A 23,570-nucleotide genomic window follows, 5' to 3' on the forward strand; every position below is an offset into this window, starting at 1 on the left:
ACTCGACTCCTTGCCAAATGAGAGCTGGAGTTCCTCAGGGCAGCGTATTAGGGCCGCTGCTTTACTCCATTTACACGGCCGACCTACCCTCCCCTAGCGTGCGCCACATGGAGAATCCTGGCAAAGCCCTTCTCGCTACTTACGCAGACGATATAGCGGTGCTCTACAGCTCAAAATGTCCCACTGAGGCTGCGAATGGAGTGGAGAGCTACCTAAACACACTAGTAGCATGGTGCAAAAGATGGAACATGAAGATTAACCCACGCAAGACCACCAACACTTGCTTCACCCTAAAAACCTTCATCAGCCACACCCCGCCTATACGTTTAGATGGCGAAACACTTGATCAACCTTCGGTCTAACATTTGGTCCTCATCTTAAGGCAGTGGCTAGGAGATGTGGGCAACGCATGCAACAACTGCGGTGGCTGCTCAACAGACGCAGCACCATGTCACTCAGAGCTAAGAGAGCGGTTTATGTCCACTGTATAGCCCCAATTTGGCTCTACGGTGTGCAGATTTGGGGAATATGCGCAAAATCAAACTATAAACGCATACAGGTCCTGCAAAATCGTGTATTGCGGCAAATTACAAACTGCCCATGGTATGTGCGCGGCTCAACTCTACATCGAGATCTGAAACTGTTTACTGTGGAGGAACAGATTGGGAGACACACTAGCCGATATAGTGACAGATTGGCTAGACACCGGAGCAGACTAGCGAGAAGATTGCTTCCTGCGAGACCACTAAGGCGATTAAAACGCTTGGGTTTTGCCAAAAATATGAGATAAGTCGTTTAGGGATACTTGTAAATATATATTTGTAAGTCCTCCTGAATACATCAGAAGGTTAGGTGTTATATAAAAATTCTAATTGTGTTGTTAAGGTACTAAACTTGCATTGTACAGATTCAGCGCTTAAAATATATATACAAACAAAAAAAATTTTGAAAAAAGTTAATTTTTTTCATATAATATATTTAACAATATATTTTTATTATTATATTATTTGTTATTAGTTATAATTTCAATGTCTGCCGCTGCGCTATAGAGTTTACGACAAAAGCTGCAATAATAAACTATATTATAAAAAAAAAAAAAATACAGAGAATTAAAAAAATAACTTGTATTATTTAATTTATTTAAAATTTGCAGCTTTAAAAGTCGTGCAACAGCTTTTTCGCAAGCATGGCCCCAGCTAACATAACGTTTAGCCGTGAATTTTGGTTGGAGATTTTAGTGAAATACCAGGCGAACAGGAATGTGCAGTAGGATGCTGTTCAAGAAAATAAATATTTGCAGTGCATAGTTTTGTGCTCAACATTTATTTTCCATTGATTATTTTCATGGCATACTTTCGTGCGCAGAAATTTATTTTCAGTTCACTATTTTCATTGCATACTTTTGTGCTTCTACAAATTTGCAACCAACAAACTTTAAGAGGCATTGAAATAAAAACTCAATATTACGTTTCGTTAGTATATATATTATTTATTTTATTTGTATAGGTTATTACACATTTGGATCAAATTGGTGCAATAATAACATTGTATTACATATGTATTAGGTAATGTCTAAAACTATAAGAACAGAAAGCTATTTATCGTAGCGCCAAAGCCATTGTGCCCTTTAGCCCAGGCTTCTTCCCATTTTCTTGTTTTCTTGTTTTAGCCTAATCGTAATCGATTCGTTTCGTTCGGTTTTAAAACTTAACTAGTTAGTACTCGTAACATATTTGTATATGCAGATATATATATATCTATACATATATATAAATTGGTTGATCTGCGCGATCTAGATTTTTAGCTAGTTGTATATACCCCACATATAAACTATGAATACATATATAAATATATATATATTATTTTTGTGGCATTCGCTAGAGCGGCACACAGGCGTCGCGACGTGACACCTGCTGGTTACGCTGATACGTTAAAGCTGCCGGCTGATAGCGTATGGACGGGCTTAGGCCACTGGGGAAGACGATGATGGGATGGTTGATCTGGCCTCATATGCCCTGTAAGTACCTTCGTAACTCCTCCTCAGTGTCGAAGATCATGACGGGGAACGGCGAGCCGGGCACAAATTCGCCGGCCCATTTCACTTCGACACGATAGTCACCCGGTTCCGTTGGATCGTACTGGAAAAGGTATGAATATTATTTAAAATTTAAATAATTGGAAAAACTTCGTTTGCTTACCTTGCATAAAATGGTGCGATCCTTTTGGCTCTCGCGCTGCATTTCCACGCGGAAGGCGCCCTTGGGTCCGCGCACGCGCACCGTCAGCTGGCCAGCGCCTGCGCCGCGTGTGTCGCAAATGAAGCGCGACTGGAAGGTGGCCAGAACGCCGTGCTCAATGCCAGGTCCATAGACGCGTACCTGTCGGAGAGTAAATATCGATAATCAATAACTGATGCTCCGCCTTAAGCCAGCTCTGAGCTCACCTTGCTGGCATCGGGAGCGCCCGCCACTTTAAGCGCAAAGGGAGAGCCCGGCACATTCTGTCCGCCGTATTTGATGGTCAGCAGATGGCGACCCGGCTCTTGTGGCTTGATGTTCAGCGTAAAGGTGGCATCGCCATGATCGTACAGCTCGCAGTAGGCCACCTTGCGTGGGCCGGCGCAGTGGGCGGTCAGCTCACCTGGGCCAGCGCGTCGCGTGTCTATCCAGGACTTGATGTCCTTGCCAACGATGCCGTGGCGCAGACCCTCGCCAGATGCAATCACCTTGGAGGCGTCCATCGACGAGCCAACGGCCACGGTCAGCGGACAGCCCTTGACCAGGCGTCCGTTCCACTTTACCGAGAGCGTCAGCGTGCCCGTCATGGACTTCTGCGGCGTATACGAGGCCAGCCAGATATTTTCGCTGGGTCGCGGCTGGGCCAGACTGACGGGCAGTGCCGTATTATCTTGGGTAATCAATATAACCTCCGGTCGACCGGCTGGCGCATTCGATGCATCGATGGTGAAGTGAGCAGCCTCGCCAGCTTGGGCGGCAGCCAGGCCACGACCCATCAGGACCACCTTGTCAGCGGCTTGCTGGCCGGTGACAAAGGCGCTGCGCGGGCACTGCGTGATGGTCAGGCCAGACCAGGTCAGGTCCAAGTCATGCTCACCGGCGGCCAAGTTGTCGCCAGTGATGTTGAGACACATCTTGCCATCGGCCAGCTTGTCCACGGGTATCTCGATGCCGTCGATGCTGCAGACCAGCTTGCCGGGTCCGGCATTCTCCACATCGAAGATGATGCGTGCCGGCAGTATCAAGCGTCCGTCGTGATCCACCAGCGTGCCCCAGCCACCGACTGGCGTTACCTTTGTCGACTCCACGCAGCTGACGCGCCACGGCGACCCGGGCAGGCTGCCGCGATTGGGGCAGCTGGCGCGGATCTCGTAGGTGCCCACGGACAGGATGACATAGGAGATGCGCCATTCGTTGTTGCCCAGCGCCTTGATCTTGGGCTCGATGCGCTCGCCAAACTCGTCGATGCGCTCGATCTGCACATTGGGCGCAATGGGGCAGTAGACCACGAAGGAGGCCTCCTTGTTGCGATGGCACACCTCCAGGCCGTGGCCCGCAGCGCGTGCATCATTGCGCACGCCACTGGAGGAGGCGCTAAAGGTGAGCGGGGAGCTGGGAATCGTTTCGCCGCCGTACATTAGAGTTAGCTTATAGTTGCCTGGCTGGGAGGGCACAAATTCGACATTGTAAATGCCCTCGGATTGCTCGGTAATGTGCACGGGCAGGCTCTGGTTGGTGGGCGAGATGGCAAAGGCTTCCAGCTCGGCTGTGCCGGCGCTGTCGGTGCGCACGGTAAAGCTGTTGGCGGTATGCAGTGCCAGCGGCTCCTTGCTGACGCCCTGCACGCTCACCTTGCTGCTGTCGAAGGCCTCGCAGGTGAATGGGCTGCCCGGCAGCGGCTTCGACTGATGCAGCACCTCTGCAAAGTAAGAGGATTAGAGGCGAGAAAGAAGAGGCAACTGTATTGAACCCACCTATGACGCATTGGCCCGGCTTGTTGATGCTGAACTCTGCCTGCAGGTGTCCGTTCTTCGTCTGGTAGCAACGCACGGGCAGCGCCTGGCCGCCGGGCCCGGAGACAACCACATCGAATTCGCGTGCCGGCCGCTTCACGGTGTCGATGGCAAACGATGTGGTCTTGCCCACGCGTGCCTGATACAGGCCTAAGCCACTGACGCTGATCTCCTTGCCGGCGCTGGCGGGCAGCACGTTAATCTCCAGTGGCTTCAGCGAAATGGGCACGTCGTTGAACAGAATGCTAATCTTGTGCGGAGCGACCCGCGTCGGCTGATAGACGATCTCGTAGACGCCCGACTTGCTCGGGCCGCGTATGGTGTGCGGCACTTCGGTGACGCCACAGCGCACCAGGGCGGACAGGTCACCCTGCCCAGCCTCGTTGAGGGAGACGCTGATGCTGGCCGGACGATGGCAGATGGCCTCGCCCACCTCGGTGATCTTCACCAGCATCGGATCGAAGGCGCACAAGGTGCGTGTGCCGATGTGCTGTCGGGTCTCCCGATCGATGAACCTCAGCGTGTAGTTGCCCGTCGAGTGAGTCCGGAACTCCGCCGTCTGACGATTGATGGTGTAGGGCACGGGCTTCTGGTCGGGCGCCAGTATCTCCACGATCTGGTCATCGGCTGGAAAATCGATGGCGGCCAAGCTGCCGATCTGTATGTGCTGTGTGTGCTGCTGTATGTCCACACGGAAGGGGCTGCCGTCGACGGCCACCTCGTTGAAGGTGATGTTGACGTAATGCGGCTCGGTGCTCTGCGGCACAAAGGTGACATCGTAGAGGCCACGGGCGCAGGCCACCACCTCGGCTTTGACGGTGCTGCTGTCCGTGGAGACGACCAGCTCCAGGGTGCCCTCGCCGGCTCCTGCTGCATCCACACTGAAGGTAACTGGCACGCCCAGTGTGGCCGGGCCATATTGCTGCTCCAGGCCGCTGATGCTCACGCGCGAGACGTCAAACACATTGCAGCTGAATGGCGATCCATTGATATGCTGATCGTTGGCCAGCACACTGATCAGATGGCGACCCACGGTGCTGGGCCGGAAGGAGGCGCTGTAGCTGCCGCCGTCGTGCTGGCTCAGCTGGCAGTGCTCGTTGTCGCCGGCGGGCGAGGTGACAAATATCTGTGGCTCGATGCCCTCGAAGCCCTCCAGCTCAAATGTGTTGTCCATCTTGACGGCCGCCTGCTTCAGGCACTCGCCCATCGCCTGGGCACGTGGAGCGCCCTGCGAGCTAGCCGGGGCGGCTGCAATGTGGCAGCTGAACGGTGAGCCGGGCACCGGATGACCATTGAAGCGCACCGAGAGCGAGTGGGTCGCCGCCTCAGTGGGCTTGAAGTTGACCTTGAAGCGGGCATTGCCCTCGGATTGCACAAAGTTCGGCACATTCTTGCCATTGACGGCGACGATGATCTCCAAGTTGCCGGCGCCCGCCTGGGAGGCATTGATGCCGAAGCTGACGCTCTTGTTGACCACGCCGGGCCGTATGTCCGTCACGATGACCTTCTCGGCCGAGTAGGCCTTCAGCAGGAAGGGGCTACCCTCCACGTGACCGCCGCCGGGCAGGCGCACCTCCACCGAGTGATCGCCCACCTCCATGGGCTCGAACTTGACATTGTAGCCCAGTCCGGAGCCAAGTGGATCGATCTTTACGGGCACACTGCGTCTGGCCGGGCCCAGCACCTCCACGGTTGGCTTCGTGTCCGACTCGACGACAAACTCAAAGAGTCGCCCCACGCTCACCTTGTCCATGGACTCGGGCGACTGAATGCGCGCAGCAGCCGCAACCCGGCAAGTGAACGGGGATCCGGGCACATCCTGGCTATTGAAACGCAGCTCCACCGTGTGACTCTCGGCCTCGCGTGGCGTAAAGCTAATCGCATAGGTGTGCTGGCCTTGCGCCTGGGCCGAGGTGGGCACACGTCCGCCATTAACGGTGACTTCCAGATTGCCGGGACCAGCCTGTGAGGTTTCCACCAGGAACGTAACAGGCTTACCCACCGTGCCACTGCTCACATTCTTCACCTTGATGGCGCTGACATCGTAGACCTGACATTAGAGAGAGGTTACTATCTGGGATACAATGGGGATCTATGGGAAGCCAGCTGGATCCCTTAGGGAAGGCACTATACCAGCTCAAGGAATATAGATGAAGGAGTCGACTTACCTTAGCTGCATATGGACTGCCAGCTGTGGGCAAACCGTTGATAGTGACATTGACGCGATGTTCGCCGACAACGCGCGGCACAAACTCGGCCTTGAAGACACCTTCGGCTGATTGATGCACCTGTGCGGGCACTGATTGACCGGCGGGACCTGAGATTTTGCCCCGATTTTGCATAGCATTTTGTTTTCGTTTTTTTTTTTTTGTTTTTTTTTTTTTTTTTATATATATATTTGATTTTGTTTTTGATTGTTTTTTAGTATTATTAGAAGTTTAAGATTGATTTGTTTTGATTAAATAAAATTCGATTGCGACGCGTCCGGAAATGAGTTTTGAGAGGGTTTCAATTGTTTTTGTTTTTGTTTGGTTTTGTTGAAATTCAAATATAGAGCATGTTGTAGTTGTTGTTTGTTTGTTTGTTGTGTGGTATGGTTAGTGGTATTTTTTGTCGGTATATTTTGGTATTTTTGGTTTTGCGCAATTGGTAAAAAATTTGGAAAAATTTTGACTCAGATTAGTAACGATTCGGCATTAGGTTTTGGATTTGTTTGTAAAGTGCTTAATGTGAATGCTGACCAACGGTGTGGTTAATTGGGGTGGGAGGGGTTGGTGGGGCGGTCACAGGGGTAGGGGTGATATTTTATTGGTGTTGTAATCGTTGTAGTGTGTGGTTAGGTTAGTGTTGTTGTTGTTGTTAATGTTGTGTTGTTGTTGTTGTTGCAAGTGTTGCTTTAGTCTTGTATTGTAGTGTATTTAAAACCGCGAACGTGCCAGAAACAGTTAGTAACTGAGATGTTTTTCGGTGTAAGAGAGACAGACAGAAAGGGAGAGAGAGAGAGAGGGAGACAGTGCAGCTAACAGACATATATATATAAATATTTATATTAGTTATAGACTAGTTACTATCATATATAGTTTATATACAATACTGAAAATGTCTGGCCTGGTCATCTTCATCATATATAATACCAATACACAATCCTATAAATCTCATGTTTGTAAAACATTTATTGTTTTTCTTTCATTATTTGATCGAACAAATTAGTAAACAAAAGGAAATTAGTTGATACAAAAAAATAATATATATATAGAAAAAATCGAGTACTTTGTTGTTTAGTGTATAGTATAGAGTATAGTGGGTATAGTTGATGCTCTGGTGGTTGCTGTTGTAGCTGTTGTTGTGGCTCTTTCACATGTGGTTGGTACAGTAGTACATCGCTTGGTAGACACGCAGCTTAGTTATATTATTATTATTATTTCTTCTCAATTATAAGGGACTGTTAGACGGAATGTATATATAACGAGTAAAATATAAGAAACTAGTATATACATATATATAGAGAGAGAGAGAGAGTGAGAAAGACAGAAAGTACTCATATATAAAGTTATATATATATATACACATATATATATATATATATATATAAAGGTAAGTATAATCATATTTATAGAGTCTAGTACAAAAGTTTTCGCCGTCCTGAAATATAATACAGATATAAAAGTGAGCAAATTATTACAAATTAAAGGGCGTAAGATTACAAACAAAAAAACATAAGGCACAGCTAAATACATGGCACAGACACACACATAGATAAACAAACACACACACACATACACATGTGTGTACATATATACAATACGATTAAAAAGTAATTATATTGAAAGTGCTGCTATACTACAGTGGCATCAATTACATGGCAAACATACATATTTAAATTTACACACACACACACACACACAGGCATACAGACACATATAGGGCCACACATTTGCGGTTTTGGCATAATCCGAAATTTGTAAAGCCCAGCTTTGAGCTGTACGTCCGATGCACAGATGCGTTAAAGCCTAAACGTTGCAAATACCCCAAATGATAAATATGACGCATAATTACATATACTAAATGAGCACCACAAACACACACACACACACACACACACATACACATAGATAACCGCTGGCTAAGTGTTGGGGCTGCCGCATAAGTTCACAAAGCTATTGTCAAGTGTGCTGCGTGTGAAGCAGAAATGGAAATAGAGCTATGAATAGGGTGTGTGTGTGTGTGAGAGAGAGAGAGAGAGAGAGAGAGAGAGAGAGAGAGAGAGCAGGAAAGTTGTTACAATTGACTGTGGCAGGCGGGTGGTGTGGGCGTGGCTGGGTGCTGGCATGCTTACAAGTTTCAACAACAATTTCCGTCGATTGTCTTGAAGAAGTGTGGAAAAAAAGTATTTTTCTTGCCCGATGTCAACACGGATAAGATGCTGGCTAAAGATACAGAGATACATAAAGAGATGTGTATGTATATGCGTATGCGTATGCGTATGTGTGTGTGTGTGTGTGTGTGTGGCTGTGTGTGTCAAGTACACTTTCTCACACACTCACACAGATAATTAACATTTAACGAGCAATTTAATTACAATTACGAATAACTTAAACCAATATCGAAAATCGAAAATGCAAAATGCAAAATGTAAAATCAAAACCACACGCAAACAAAATAATGAAGGCGAGAAGGCATTGGAACGAGGGTACAGTACGGGAGTGGGTTGGTTGGGGCAGAGGGAGAGGGAGAGAGATAGAGAGCGCTAGAGTGCAGTATCCATAGATGAATACGCCGTGTGCTGTGGGTGTTAGTGTTAGAGCGAGCGAGCGAGCGAGCCACTGCACGCGTTCAGCCGGCCAGCCTTGGGCTCGGCTAACATACCTTCGACGTTGACCTCAATGTCTTCCAAACGGCCGCCATTGTGATTGATAACAAAAGAATTGGTCTGATGGACGGGTCCGGGTCCGCCAAGGGACACCTGAGGCCCGGCTACGCCGCCGCTAATGCCAACGGTTATGGGGCAGCCGGGCACAGGCATTTTATTAAAGGAGACATTAATTGTGTGCTCGCACGACTCTGTCGGCACAAACGAAACGGAGAATCTGCAGAGAGAACGAGAGGGAGTGGGAGAGGGAGAGCGAGAGAGTATAAGTAAGAGTTATGGACTGGCTAACTGCAAATGTGGCTCACCTTGCACTGCCCTGCGGATGCACCTGTGTGGGTATATTCTGACCCTTGGCCGATATGGTTATCTCCAGATTGCCCTCGCCAGCATCGCCGGCATCCACCGTGAACTGCACGGGTCGGCCCATGGTGCCACGCGAGACGCTACCAACGACCACTTTGCTGGCGTCATATGACTTGGCCAGGAACGGTGTGCCCTGCACGGCGAAGCCATTGTACTCCACATTGATGGAATGCCCGCCCACGCTGGTGGGCGTGAACTCGGCCGTGAAGCCGGCGTGAATATCGCCGGTGACACGAACGGGCAGCTCTCCGTGCGGGCCACGAACGCTGACGGCCAGCTCGGCGGCACCGCCGCCGCTCACTGTGATGTGAAAGGAGGAGGGCCGGTTGACGGGTATCAGCTCCAGATTGGACAGATTGAGCAGGACGCGCGAGGTGTCCGCCACGGCGCAGACGAAGGGGCAGCCGCGCACCGTCTCGCCGTTGAACTTGATGTCGATCAGATGGGATTTGGCCTGTTCGGGCGTGAAGGAGACGAGACAACGGCCGCCCCCAACGACCTGGACATGATTGGGCACCTCGCCCTCATTGATGGATATCTCCAGCTGTCCCTCACCAGCCGCACTCGCGTCCACACGGAACTGGCATGGCTGGCCGACCACGCCGCCGTTCACTTCGGTCACTTGGATCAGGCTGGCATCGTAGACCTTTGCTATCAAAGGGCCGCCAGCGATCTTCGTGCCATTGATGGACGCATCAATGATGTGCGTGCCCACCTCGGTGGGCACGAACTCAATGCGTGCAGCACCATTTGCCGCCTCATGGGTGACTCTGGCATTCAGCTTTGACTTGTTTGGGGTCAAGACCGTTGCCACGCACTCGCCCTTGCTCAGGCTTTGTCCAGGAGGCGGCAGTATCTCAAAAACCGCCGGCGTATTGGCGGGCACAAGGCGCGTGGATTCGCCCAGAGCGGTTAGGCCGGGTGACGACATGATCTCAGCGTGCCACGGTGAACCTGCAATCACAATGCAAACGAGCAGATTATCAGTAAAGCGTACAGAACGTAGATTCAAGATAAACATTAATATGCATTCCATTACGATATAAATCTATGTTATTTGAGCCTGGCCTGGGCTGGCCGGGCTGGCATGGCCCAGCCCATTGGGCAAATTATTTGACCCAAAAAGCAACTTTATGCTGCGACAGCACAGGTAATTGAGATGTTGACTAAGCCAAGAGACAGCGATATCAAATAGCTGCTTGTAAAAGGTAGCGCGAGGGCTGATCGATAAGTTTGCAAAGTTATTTGTAGTAAATATAAAAGATTTTCTGCTTTAATGTATTCTAATAATAATGAAAAATATAATAATAATTTAATAAATATATATTATCATAAATATATATGATAATAAATATATTAAAAAAGTTATTAATACTTAATAAATTGGAATAGATCTTAGTTAGCTAGATTATAATATTTTATATTATATTACATATTATTATTATTATATGTAAGTCTCCGAAAAAATCTCATATTTAAGCGATCAATTTATTCAGTTATGCTCCATTAAAACTTACTGTATGTTTTTGACTAATTTTATATAAATTAAATAGAAATAAATACATATAAAGGATACAAAAATATAAAGTCTGAATTCATAAATATATATAAAAAAAAATTCGTATATATTTTTCTTTATTTAATGCTTTGCCTTATTTTTCCTTCAAACTTGTAAACATGTAATTCGAGCAATTAGCGTGGCAGCCCTCGTATGCTAGTCGAAACAAGGTTTCTAGTTAAACTCGCATTGTTTTCCGCTACCTCCCATTATAATTGTCGCAATTGCCATGGCAACGCAATCTGTGCCGCCTCGTTGCCAGCTGAGCGATGAGTGCGTATCGTGAGCTGCGCATTTCTCGTATCTGCCAAGCTTGAAATCTATCTGTATCTGTATCTATCTGTATCCGTATCTCCATTTGTATCTGTAGCTGCAATGGCAATTGCAGTGGCAAACTGCAACTTCAACTGCAACTGCAACTGCAACTGCATTTGCGGCAGTTAAGTGGGCTGTGGCAATGCTTGGACAATCGACTCGAACACATTATGGCACATTAATTGGCCAACGCTGTTTGCTTTAGCTGGGACCGACTGTACCGGCATGCGGCAAACTGCTTGAAACCTGAGCTCCAGACACATTGCATGAGCTAAGCGAGTTGAACTTGCAGCAATTGGCAATTACGAGCAGCTCGTTAAATGTTTGCTTATTTTATTGATTTACTCAATTGTTGTAGTTGCCGCTGTTATTGTTGTTGTAGTTGCTGTTGTTGCAGTTGTTGCTGTTGTTGCTGTTGTTGCAAGAAATTTACTTTTGTTTGCAACTTTCCACACATTTCTCTTTCGCGTACTTTTTTCTTTCGTGTGCTGCACTTTTCCTTTTAGCGCTCGTTTCGGTTGCATTTGCCACTTTTTATGGCTTTCCATGAAAATTGCCACAGCAGCAGCTGCCCAGTTCAATGGAAAATCAAACTGTTGCATTGTCGCTCAACACTCGATTTGAGTTGCGCAAACAACAACAGTAAAAAAGAGCAAAAAATATGAAGCCCTGAGAAACTTCTTCAAATTCGAACCTCGAACTCGGTTGTTGTCATACTTGGCTAACAAAAAGCAGCTCAATTTGCATGTTGCTGTTCATGTTCTTCTTCTTCTTCTTCTGCTTCTTGAATATCGTTGACCAGCAATTGGTGGCACACTTTGTTGCCACATTTATCACCTAATAACAGCTCGGATGCTAACAACAGTTAGCTGTTGCGTCTAATAAACATCGCCAACATCTAAGTAAAAGTTTCCCATGCTCATAAATTTAGCTCTGTCCGTCTGTGTGTCCGTCTGACTGTCTGTCTCTTTGTCAGTGGCACATTCAACATGTGGCAGCCACACAAAATGCCTGCAACGCGAGCTTTGGTTGCATTGCCAACTAACGGTCTAACTCTTTGACGGCATTCGTTTTCTTTTTCTTTTTTGTCGGCTTTTATCTATTGACTGATGAGTTTTATTCACAATTCGTGGCTTTTGCGGCAAGAGAATTCTTTGTTTCAATTTTGCATTTTTGTTTTTGTGGACTCATGAGACTAGATTGAGAGTTGCTTATAGTACTATATTATACTATACTATACTATACTATACTATACTATACTATACTATACTATATAAGTATTCTATATAGATATAATAATATTGGAAAATTATAATATATATCATTTTTATTATTTATTTATTTATTTTTTTTGGCATACATTTTTTTTTCCTTTTTACATGCAATTATTAACCATAAAAATTAATACTTTGTAGTAGAAAATACGATAAAGCTTAAAAAATATAAGGACACAAATTTATGTAAAAATATATATAAATTAACATATAGCTATTATAGTCTGACTATCTACAATATCTAACATCTAATTGTTATTGATATCGAAGACATCATCGCCTTTAATTCGTCAAACCTTTAGTTGATCTTATTTTCTCCTAAATTACTCTAGGAGCCATTGAAGTGCAATTGAAGATAAATTGCTTAGTGTACGATAAATCGTCTTTCCAGTCTATATATAGCTATAAGGAGGTGCTCCCTTCTTAGTTATAATCTTAAATTAGAGACTCACTCTCCAATTAGACACGCAATACAATTGGCAAGTTAGTTGAATCGGTCTTAAATTATTCGTAACCTTTAACCTAGATTCAATTTTCTACTACTACAAAATGCTTCCTCTCAAATTCTATAAAATGCAAGAGTATTTTGCTATTCGTTGATATCAGCAACTTTTCGCTGGCCGGTTTTATCGGCTTGTCAGCGACCAAGTTTTCCGGCATGTGGCCAGAGAACAAGTGCAGCTAAGAGTAGATAGATGCTTGAATGCTGTTATTCAATATGCATACGAGTGTTTGTGAGTGCCGCAGTATTTACCTATGTGTGTGTGTGAGACAGAGAGAGAGAGAGAGAGAGAGAGAGAGAGAGAGAGAGAGAGAGAGAGAGCGTGCGATTGTGCGTCTGTGTACAAAATCGGTTACGTGACTGCGGTATGCAAACCGTTAGATGGCCAGCAGCTGTCGCCACAGCAGCAGCAGGCGCAGAAGCAGAGGCAGCAGCAGAACTCAAAGCTAGAATGTCTGACAGCGACCGTTACAAATAGTTAAGGCAAAAAAATGTATCTATGTTAAAGTATCTATGCTACTAAGGCGCGTGGACTTTAATATGTGTAACTGTGCTTAAGTATCTTTGGGGATGTGTTGTGGCAAATGAGTTGAACATATAGAACTGTGTATTAAGTAATATATTTGATATATCTATTAGTATATTTTGATATAGAGGTAAATTGACCTGAGTATACTTCGTACCTATATATTTAAATGTATCTGTGTCATTTATTTAGTCGCTATATATAAATACATAGATTCATGCCTATATATCTATAGTCTATATATCTATATATCGATATAGCCATTTATCTATATATCTATATGTCTATATATCTATATATCTATATATCTATATACATTCATCTATCTATCCATACATATCTATCTATTGCTATCAATTTTGGCATTTAAGTTGAGATTTACGTTTTGTGCTGACTGTTGTTGGTTGCTGACGATGCGTGGAGCGTTGGTAGCGTGGCTTTAACTGTTATTGTTGGTTTGTGGCTGTGGCTGACGATGTGTTGTTGGGGCAGTGCAAGATGTTGGCTGAAAACGCGTGATTGGAACCTTATTCTTTTGTATATCAATTCACAATTGCTGAGCGGGCGGCACGTCTGAACTTGAACCACTTGAAAGTCAAGTGAAACGCGCTGCGATTATGTCAGCGGCTTGTTAAATTTTTAAATATATTATTTATTTTTAAGCTCGAGAGCTTTTGTGTGTTTCATTTGTGTAAATTATATGTATATTATATGTATTGCTTGTGTTAAATGCTGCACTACGCGAATTTCAACAACAGAGAAAAACAAATTTAGTTTTCAGAGCACTTTACTGATGTCACGAAAATCACGAATCACGCACGTTTTTATCGCGTTTTTTTCACCGACATTTTCCGCGGTCGTTGCAAAAAGAAAAAAAAAAAATGGAAAAGAAAATGTATTATGTGTGTATATACAATTAAAAGTTCAAACGATTTGTAATTTATCATTTGGATTTGCTTTTTTCTCTTTATCCACACATATTTCTGTTGACCGTCGCTCAAAAAACCAGTTGCTCGAGCGCCATGCGGGCAGTCAAAATAAAGAAAAAAAAAAATTTCACTTTGAATGTGGCTCATGAAATCACAAAAATGCAGAGAGTTAGAGGCGATAAGGGCGAGGAGGAGGGGGCGGCGCAGTGGCAGTGGATAGCTGTGAAATTTTGGGCATGTATGCCAATATGTTGGACAGCGGAAATGGCCAAAAAGCAACAGCAGCAGCAGCAGCGGGGTAAAAGCGCAGCGTAGCTCAGCTTGGCTTGGCTTGAGCTGAAGACAGAGGTGTGGCTACAACTCATTATACAAGCGCGTGCGAGAGAGAGAGAGAGAGGAAAAAGGGGAGGGGGGGGGGGGTAGAGTGAGATGTGAAGAGAAAACAACTTAAAAAACGAAACGAAAATGAAATGTTCGCTTAAATATTTGTGTTGTGTCAAGTCGAGTGGGAAAGTAAGTGGCAGCCACGTTGTCGCTGCAAAAGAAATTGCAATCTGTGTTGATCTCACGCATACTTGGCCAACTGCCCACCGGCACGCCCTTGCCGCATACCACCAGTTGCATACATACATGTGCATGTATGTATGTATGTATGTATTTATATATTGTTGTACAGGTACAACAACAGGCTGACAACCTATCCCAACGGGTTTCCAGCTGCAGCCGCATTAAGTGCTAAGGCAAACAGTGTGCGTATCTCTTGATATTGCTTCTCTTGTTACTGTTGCTGTTGCTGTTGCTTTGTTGTTGTGGCTTTGTCGTAGGGCGTGCAACTTCCTGCTGTAACGGCCAACAAAGGCATGCAACAAGTGCGCCTTGTGCCACATAGCAAAGCCAGCAACGTCGACGACAACAGATTGAAAATTGCAAAGCAAACATCAAGCTGCGCAAAAAAAAATGATAGCAGAGCACTTTCCGCTGCTGCAACGTTGCAAGCGCTTGTGTGTGTGTTTGTGTGTGTGTGCAACTATGAACTATGCGCGCCTATCGCTCGATTATGTCTACTGCTGCACGGGGCCTTTAACTTGGCCAATAAACGAACCAAATTGCGGTTGTGGCATGTTGCAAGCTCTTAACAAAATGGCTGCCACACACACACAGGGAGAGATACCAATACTCTGAACAAAGTTGAATCATGTTCAATGAACATTGCAAATTGCAGGGCGACAGTTTTCTACGCTTTTGGACGTTGATTCCAAGCGATTTTGAGCATTAAGCCGCAGCAGCTGTCTAGTCCCATTGAAAATATTTTCAGCTTAAAGGTTCATTAAACTGGTTTTAGTTTTATTTTACTTATTGTTGTCGAGTTATATTTTTTTCATTTTGGTAGCGCGCGCCCCACACACGCAACACACACACACACACACACATGCAGACAGAGAGCAATCCAAATGCGACGAGGGCAACTAAGTTTTTGGAGCGATGGCAAACGGGAAGGGGAAGGCAACGGCACGGCGAAATGACGGGTGAGGGAACGGGAACGCGACGTCCGCATTGGAATATTAGCATCTTTCTTTTCCATAGAAATCTCACGAAAAAATCTTCTCGTTTCGCTAAACATTCCACACGAAAAGAAGAAACAAATTCTTTATCTAATTTGTGTTGTTTTTTTTTTGTTTGTTTCTTTTTTAGTTGTTAACCGTTTGACAATGTTATTGTCTTTGTTGCTTTTTGATTACAAACAATTCTTTTCTTTTTCACTCTGCACAATCACACAAACTTCAAGCGTTTGCGTTTTCTTATTTCTTCTTTCTCTTGTGTATTTTTTTCTTGGCTTTAACCGTTGCGATCCGCTTCAAATGACAATGCGGCGACGTGTCAGTTACGTTCGAATCGCGAGCTATGACTGACTGCGACTGCTGCTGCTGCTGCCAACTCAACTCACACCAGAAACTTGTTCAGCAGGTCGCTCAGTGCTCACGAGCACCGGAGCGTAAAAGAGCGCCTCGCAGGTAGGCGCAGCAACAAGTGATCTGTGGTGAGTTTCAGGGTGAGCTGAACGAATGCAAGTGGTGAGCGCGAAGAGCGCAGCTTAGACTCTCTCGGCTCGGGCGAAGTTATGCACTCTTTCATTGCGAGGCGAATTCGTCATAGTAGCACGACTAAATATTCTATTCATATTTTTGCTCAGAGGAAACGAAATTGGTACAATAGAATAGATAGTAAACTGAGGTGAGCCGAAGGAATGCAAGTGGTGGCAGCGCAGCTTAGAAACTCTTGAGCGCAGTGCTGAATTCGCCGCACCGTGGTGTGCAACGCATTTGATATGATGATAATGATTAAATATTTTAATTTAGGTTGATTTTAATTGAAGTAAATGCGTATAATACTCTTAATAACAAGCTTTAACAGAGCATTTCATAGCAACCAATATGTTCTCTTCTCAATATTATCTGTTGTGAGCTTTAAATTGATTCAGCTCATATATGAATTCAAGATATGATAAATATATTAATATACTATTTTTAATGTAGATTTTTTGTTGTATGTATTGCAATCTATAATAAGATATTTTATTTATTATTATTATCAGAAACTTTTCAACACATAAATTGAATTGAAGTTTAAATAGATAAGATAAGTTTTTAAAAATATATAATGAATTTATGGATTTCTAAAAATCTTATAAATGTCTGCTTAAACAATGTTATCTGGTCAATTTTGAGTTAGACTAGATCAGAAAATTCTTATAATATAAAATCGATCAGACTACCCTCGCAAATTACAGTTTCAGCTTCTATATGGGATCAATAATTCAACTTTGGCAAATACTTGAAGACCCCTCAAGCCAAAGCACAAATGCCAATCTACTAGGCATGTCCAATTCGGGCGAGGGCTAAAAACAAACGACTCGCATCGCAAGAATGCCGATGTCGTCTTATGAGATTTATAACGCCCACGCTACACAATACACAGATATTACGTCACATATGAATTTAGTTCCGCTCACCTGGTACCGTTTCTCCGTTGAAGGTGATCTGCACGGTGTGCGTTCCATGCTCGTGAGGCGTAAAGCTGGCAATGAAACGCTGCCCTCCCAGCGAACGGACCGATGAGGTGACCCGACCGCCATTGACCAATATCTCCAGATTGCCAGAGCCAGCCTTGGAGCCGTCGATTTCGAACTCCACAGGTCGTCCAATCGAACCGTTGGGTATGTCCTGTACACGTATGGCTCGAGCACCGGTCGCATTGCTGTCTATGGGACGAAAGCGCGACAGCGAACTGTAGCCATAGCCGGGAGCACTTGTCAAGCTGTGACCGTTGCTCTCCGTGACGATATGCTCGCTGGACTCCTTCACGGTCTTCGTATAGCCGCCCGATTTATCGGTATAGGTGTTGTTCGAATGGGACTTGACAGTGATGGCACTAGGTCTGAGAGAGAGAGAGAGAGAGAGAGAGAGAGAGAGGGTATTTTAATTTGGGAGCACTGGGATTCTGTTAAGGTCTGGCCTTACTTGTAGCGATCCACGTCGTCAGGTGAATCCCGTCGATAGTCCGTTTGATGGTGCTGCTGCTGCTGCTGCTGCTGTTTGTGCAGCGCAAATTTGTTGTACTGTGTATTGCGCTGCGTCTCATTGTCCAGGTCCGGCCGTGTGTAGTTGAGCTCCGTATTTAGCTGCGTCTCGGTCATATTCGCCAGCGATTCGAGCGAATTGTGCGAGAGCATATGCTTCGTCTTGTTGATCACATCCCAGCTATCGCGGCGAGCTGACGCCGGCTTCATCGACGAGACGCGCACATTGGAGGAGTGATCGATGCGCGGCTCGGGGGAGCCAGTGCGACGCAGTCGCTCCGCTGTCCCATACAACGAGGGGCTGGCACGCACGCTCGAGTCGGTGACATAGTTTGAAGTGGACTTGTAAGTGGACGACTTCTCCACACGCGTGGACTCGTAGCCGTTCTGTAAAGGCAAAGGAGTTCCGACTTTAGTTGGTATATCGGCTACAACGCTTGACCCTACCCCACTTACCTTGTTCAGGGTGCTGGTCACGGGGCTGCCAATGCGATGTGTGGCGGTGCTGATGTACGCATTGTTGGGCGAATAGCGCTGCACCGGCGAGGCGGAGGCGTGGCGCGGACTGCTGGTGATGTTGCGCGTCGAGCTCTCAAACTGATTCGATGTCTTGATGGTCAGCGGACTGTGCGAGTGCACCTCGCTTGAACGGGTCTGTGAAGCAGGAGGAGGAAACAGAAAGAGAGAGAGAGAGAGAGAGAGAGGGAGTATTAATAGTTTGCCAGATTTCAGTTTGTCATACACATAGCATGTCATATCAGAGGCATCTCTTTAGTTATCATATCAAACAGTTGAAATTTAGTTACATTCAGTGTGGGACTGGGTATTGGACTGAGCGAGCTAGTCAGCTGCTGCTGCTGCTGCTGATGCCGCTGATAGCTGCTGCTGCTGCTGCTGATGCTGCCGATGCCGATGCCGATGCCGTTCAGCTGCTCTCGCTCCTCGCGCGGCGGCGTCAGCTTCGGCTTGCTCACAATGCGCCGCTGGCTATAGAGCTCGTTCTCCTTGTCGTAGTAGTAGTCGTTCTTCGTGGAGCTGCTGTTGGACGCCTTCGAGTCGCGACGAGCGTTGCCCGTTTCCGTATACAGATCGGCTGAGTTCAGGTATTTGACTGTGGGTGAGTTCGGTGTGGGGGACGGGCCATTGTTCTCCTGTCGAATGCAATTTTGAGTGTGTGTGTGTGTGTGCGTGTGTGTGTGGGTCAGGGGCGGTACGTGTGTGTGTGTGTGTGTGTGTGTGTTAGCCAAAACATTGAATTTTGTGTTGAATTGTGCCAAGCATTAAACCCAGAGCCCATGCCACGTGCTTAGAATGAAAGTCAGCGATGCTCCGCCTCCTGCACTTACCTCGCTCTCCCGCTTGTAGTACCTGGAGCTGGAGCTGTGATAGTCGGTCGTGTCCAGCTTCGGCGAATATTGGGGCGAGTAGCTGCTGGTGCGCTCCGCCGTGTTGTGCGTGTGCAGATCCCGGCGATTGAGCGAACTGTTGCGATAGTCGTTGTGGCGCGTGTTCGTCGTGGAGATGAAGTGCATCGAGGGGCTCTCCGAGCGGTGTTTGCTCTCGTGCAGCGGGCTGCTGCGCGTCTTGCCCGAGCGACCTTTCGTGCCCACGCGCATGCTGTGGATTCAGGAAGCAGCGCAATTAGACAAGGAATCATATATACATATATATCCACCAATTGGGATTCACTCACATGAAGGGCGAGCCCTTGACGTCGTAGCCATTGAAGTAGATGTAGACACGATATTTGCCATTCTGGCGCGGCATGAAGGTCACCCGGTACTTGTTGTCCACGATCTTCTCCACGGAGCAGACCAGCGAATGCTTGTCATGGACAATGTCCACGTGCAGCTCCCCGTTGACGCCCACGCCACGGGCATCCACCTCAAAGGTGTGAGCGCGCAGCGGCATGGCACCGTCCAGGCCGTGCACCGAGACGCCGGAGGCATCGAAGACGGCACAGGTGAAGGGTCCGCCCTGGATGTGACGGCCCTGGTAGGTGATCGCTATCTCCCAGATGCCCGCCTCATCCGGCTTGAATATGGCACTGTGTCCCTCGTCGATCTTCTTCAGCGGGCAGTTGTGCGAGATGCCCGTGGGCGAGACGGCCGTGACCAAAATGTCCTCCGTCTTGGGTGCGCCCGTCGCATTCACCAGCACCTCGACCAGGCTGCCCAGGGCGCAGGGCGCCATGCCGGGCGGCGCCACCTGCAGGAGTCGTGGCAGCACCCGGAAGAAATGGCCACCCAGGCTGTCCTCGCCAATCTCGACGACAATCTCGTGCATGCCGTAGCGCTCCGGCACGTAGACGCCCTCGCCGTGCACATTCAAGCGCACCGACTGGCCGGGCTGCCCGGATGGCGGCACCACGTGACAACGGACCGAGCTCAAGCTGATGTCCCGCGACAGCACGTCGATCCGGAAATGCGTCTGCGTGTGAAATGGTTATTAAGCATTAATGCCCAGTCGGGCTCGGGCGAGCTCACTCACCGGTTCGCCCACACGGCCGGATGTGCTCTCCAAGTACACGTTGACCAGGTCGGAGAGCGGCGGCCGGGGCGGCACCCACTGCAGATGGGCTGCATACGCCATGATGCCCAGATGCTCCACTTCCGGATTGGCCATGTCCTTGGGCGTCAATATGGGCTGGACGCCCAGCTTGGCGCCCGCATCGACCGCCTTGCGTATATTGTTCTCAAAGTGGAAGGGATCGGTGCTCAGCTTATCTGGCGCTGGCGCCGACCCGCCCAATCCCTTGATGACCTCGCACAGCACGCGCCCATCGTTCCAGTCGGTCTACAATGCCATGCAATTAATAGTTCAAGCAATTACAATTAAAATACACAATTAAAATTAAAGTCATGCAATTGGATTGGCAGCCCAACGAGGCGAACAGGGGGGCCAACATGAGGAGGGGAGGTGAAAGGGGAGAAAGTGAAAGGGAATTCACAATGAGAGCGGAATCTTTAATAAAAATCAATATATTTTAATGGTGTGAGAGAGAAAGGAACGAGATGGAACCATAAAGGGGAGTATGTGTGTGAAAGAGAGAGAGAGAGAGAGAGAGAGAGAGAGAGAGAGAGAGGGAGAGGAGGAAGAAAAATATTAGAAAACTATGAGGAGCAGAGAGGACAAAGCAGGAAGAGAATGATAAAGAGATGAAGAGATTAGCGTAGAGAGAGAGGGAGAGAGACAGAGAGAGAGAGAGAGAGAGTGAGAGCAGTGGGTACCAGTAAAATATGAAGAGTATAGACTATGAGAAAGACCAATAGAGATAGGAATGAAAAGCAAATGAAAGAGATAGGGACTTTAAAGTAAGGATACTCGAGAATATATAATTGATGAGAGAGAGAGAGAGAGAGAAAGATGGATAGCAATAGAGGAAACATAGGATAGTGGAATGAACTGCACTTGCCGTCTCTTTCTGATAGTACAGTTAAACAGTTTCCGATTTCGACTCACCGTGAAATTCTTCACCGGCTCCTTGACCTGAGTGTTGACCCAGCGCATGGTGGCATTGTAGCCAGGTCCGCCGGGCTTCATGAAGTACGACAGGTACGTCATGCCGGACAACTCGTCCAGCCAGGGCGAGGCTAGATACTCCGGCTCCAGCACCTTGGGCACACCAAACTCGCGCTGCGCCAGATTCATGGCATTGGTGCAGTTGCGCACACTCTGACTAGGATCGAGACTGCGCCAGTGCGGGAACAGGCCCGGCTGGCAGTAGTCCAGCAGTGCGGCCAGGTTGACGCCGCTATTCCAATCGGTGGTCAGATTGGTGATCTTGCAGTCGGGCAGCGCTGCCTGCAGCCAGGCCAGCATCAGCTTCCTGGGCGGGAATTTGCTGCGTCCGATCTGATAGCGCACGATCAGCGACCAGATCAGGCCGAGTATCAGCTTCACATTGCCATTGACAATGTCCACGTTGCCGATGTTGACCAGCTTGATGTGATCCGCCTCGATCGACTTGAGCGCCGTCGTCGCATTCTCCAGATAATGATGCTGATTGGCCGGTCGGCGGTTCCACGACGGTTTCAGCGGACGCGTCTGCAGGTTCTCCACCAAGGCGCACAGGCAGGTGCCGTCGCAGAAGTCCGTGGCCCAGTCATGCACCTGAGCGAAATGAGCGAAGGAAAAGGTTATATGGGTCTCATATATAGAGAGATGTTTATATATGTATATACGTATATTTATATATGTATTTTAATCATTAACAGCGCATCTCTCAATGGGCGTTAATTAGCATTGTTTGTGCGAAAGCATGTAAAGTTTGTTGTTGTTGTCTTTTGTTGTTGTTATTTTTTATTTAATGTACCGACATAACTGACAGCCAAGCAACAATCATAATAAATAGTGAAGCTCGCTTGTGGCCCACATTTGGGGCGTGTTCCAACTGCTGCTGCTTCTTTTTTTTCAGCTTCTGCTTTTCTCTCTCTCTCTCTCACTCTCTCACACACATGCACGGTAGTTTCGAAGCTTTCTCCGCATGCGTCTTTGCAATTTCTGCCATTTGACATAAAGCTTTTTATCTCTGCAGCTGTCAGCAGCCGGCGAGACAATCGCGTGTCTGTTGCTGTTTGTTTGCTCTGCTCCAGTCAACCGCCCAGCCCGCTCTCCACCGCTTCGGCCAGCTCCTGCTCGAGCCATGCAGCACACACAAATATTCTATGGATGGCCATAAAAATCTCGCACATAGTTGCCAACAAGAGGCAGCAACAAGAGCTCCACTTAAGCTGCCAGAGTTGATGTTGTTGTTGTCGTTGTTGTTGTTGTTGTTATTGTTGTTGTTGTTGTAGTGGGGGTGTTGTCTATTGCTGTTATCATTGTGCTGTTGTTGTTGTCGTGGTTGTTGTCATGTGCGCATAACCTTTGAATTTGCAAGTCTCTTGACTTGCGAATATGTGTGTGTGTGCGTGTGTGTGTGAGGAAGGAAGCTATGCGAGATTGGATATTATAAACAAGCGCTCATAAATTGCTATTGTCTGTGAAAAAGTTTCATCTCATATGTCCCAGCAGCTAAGCATATGTGCGAGTCGAGGCAGAGTCGAGCTGAAGAAGCAGCAGCACATTTTATATCCTAGCTGTCCTAGCTGTCCTAGCTAGCGGCAGATGCTTTTCAGCGATAAGTTTGTTAAATCTATGTTAACTAAATGTGAATTTGTTTATATTGTTTTTTAATCTATATTAAACTTATGCATCACACCGACTTTTAAAGGCACGCAATAGACAAGAAGTATAGTTAGATATGCATATGGAAAGCTTATTTATAATCTGTTAACGGAATGTTCAAATTTGTTAGTATTTTCCTATTAAAAGTTTTACATAAAATGGATTTTAAAACCCTGGAAATGCTAAGCTGTTAGGCAAAGACATTTTAAAATATGATTAAACGAGAGAAAAGCCCTGTAGCACATCCATCCTCATAACATTTCATGTAGCATAACTAGCATATTCAATAAAGCCTATGTTAACAAGATGTTAATTTTGTATATCAAATACTAATAAAATTATGTGTATAAAATTAAGCATTAGCAGCTGCAAATGCTTAACAGACATATAAAAAAAAGTTCAATCACTGTTAATTAACAATTCTAAATGTTTAGTAGTTATATAATACAAAAATTCT

At 46.6% G+C, this 23,570-nt stretch overlaps 1 protein-coding gene across 9 annotated transcripts in view; it reads right to left on the reverse strand.

Annotated features, from left to right (window-relative positions):
* Window positions 1-1,463: 1,463 nt before the first annotated feature.
* Window positions 1,464-23,570, reverse strand: part of jbug (filamin-type immunoglobulin domains fbug) — a 32,151-nt gene continuing 10,044 nt past the window's right edge. For 2 of the 9 annotated variants that reach the window (XM_018011404.2, XM_089469580.1), the window contains 15 exons: window positions 21,407-22,057; window positions 20,435-20,740; window positions 19,638-20,374; window positions 19,291-19,561; window positions 18,751-19,095; window positions 18,401-18,598; window positions 17,886-18,331; window positions 17,378-17,802; window positions 9,206-10,217; window positions 8,897-9,117; window positions 6,199-6,347; window positions 3,992-6,080; window positions 2,444-3,936; window positions 2,199-2,378; window positions 1,464-2,138 (listed from right to left, as the gene is read on the reverse strand). In XM_018011404.2, the coding sequence (XP_017866893.1) occupies window positions 2,007-2,138; window positions 2,199-2,378; window positions 2,444-3,936; window positions 3,992-6,080; window positions 6,199-6,347; window positions 8,897-9,117; window positions 9,206-10,217; window positions 17,378-17,802; window positions 17,886-18,331; window positions 18,401-18,598; window positions 18,751-19,095; window positions 19,291-19,561; window positions 19,638-20,374; window positions 20,435-20,740; window positions 21,407-22,057 (8,655 nt within the window). In that variant the 3' untranslated portion in view covers window positions 1,464-2,006. Of the gene's footprint in view, window positions 2,139-2,198; window positions 2,379-2,443; window positions 3,937-3,991; window positions 6,081-6,198; window positions 6,348-8,896; window positions 9,118-9,205; window positions 10,218-13,820; window positions 14,181-16,110; window positions 16,292-17,377; window positions 17,803-17,885; window positions 18,332-18,400; window positions 18,599-18,750; window positions 19,096-19,290; window positions 19,562-19,637; window positions 20,375-20,434; window positions 20,741-21,406; window positions 22,058-23,570 lie in introns of those variants that run through there. The other 7 variants (XM_018011405.2, XM_089469583.1, XM_089469582.1 and 4 more) reach the window with 7 other exon arrangements.

The sequence above is a fragment of the Drosophila arizonae genome, chromosome 5 (genome assembly GCF_054131065.1).
Source record: "Drosophila arizonae isolate 15081-1271.41 chromosome 5, UAZ_ARI_1.0, whole genome shotgun sequence".
Lineage (NCBI taxonomy): Eukaryota > Metazoa > Arthropoda > Insecta > Diptera > Drosophilidae > Drosophila > Drosophila arizonae.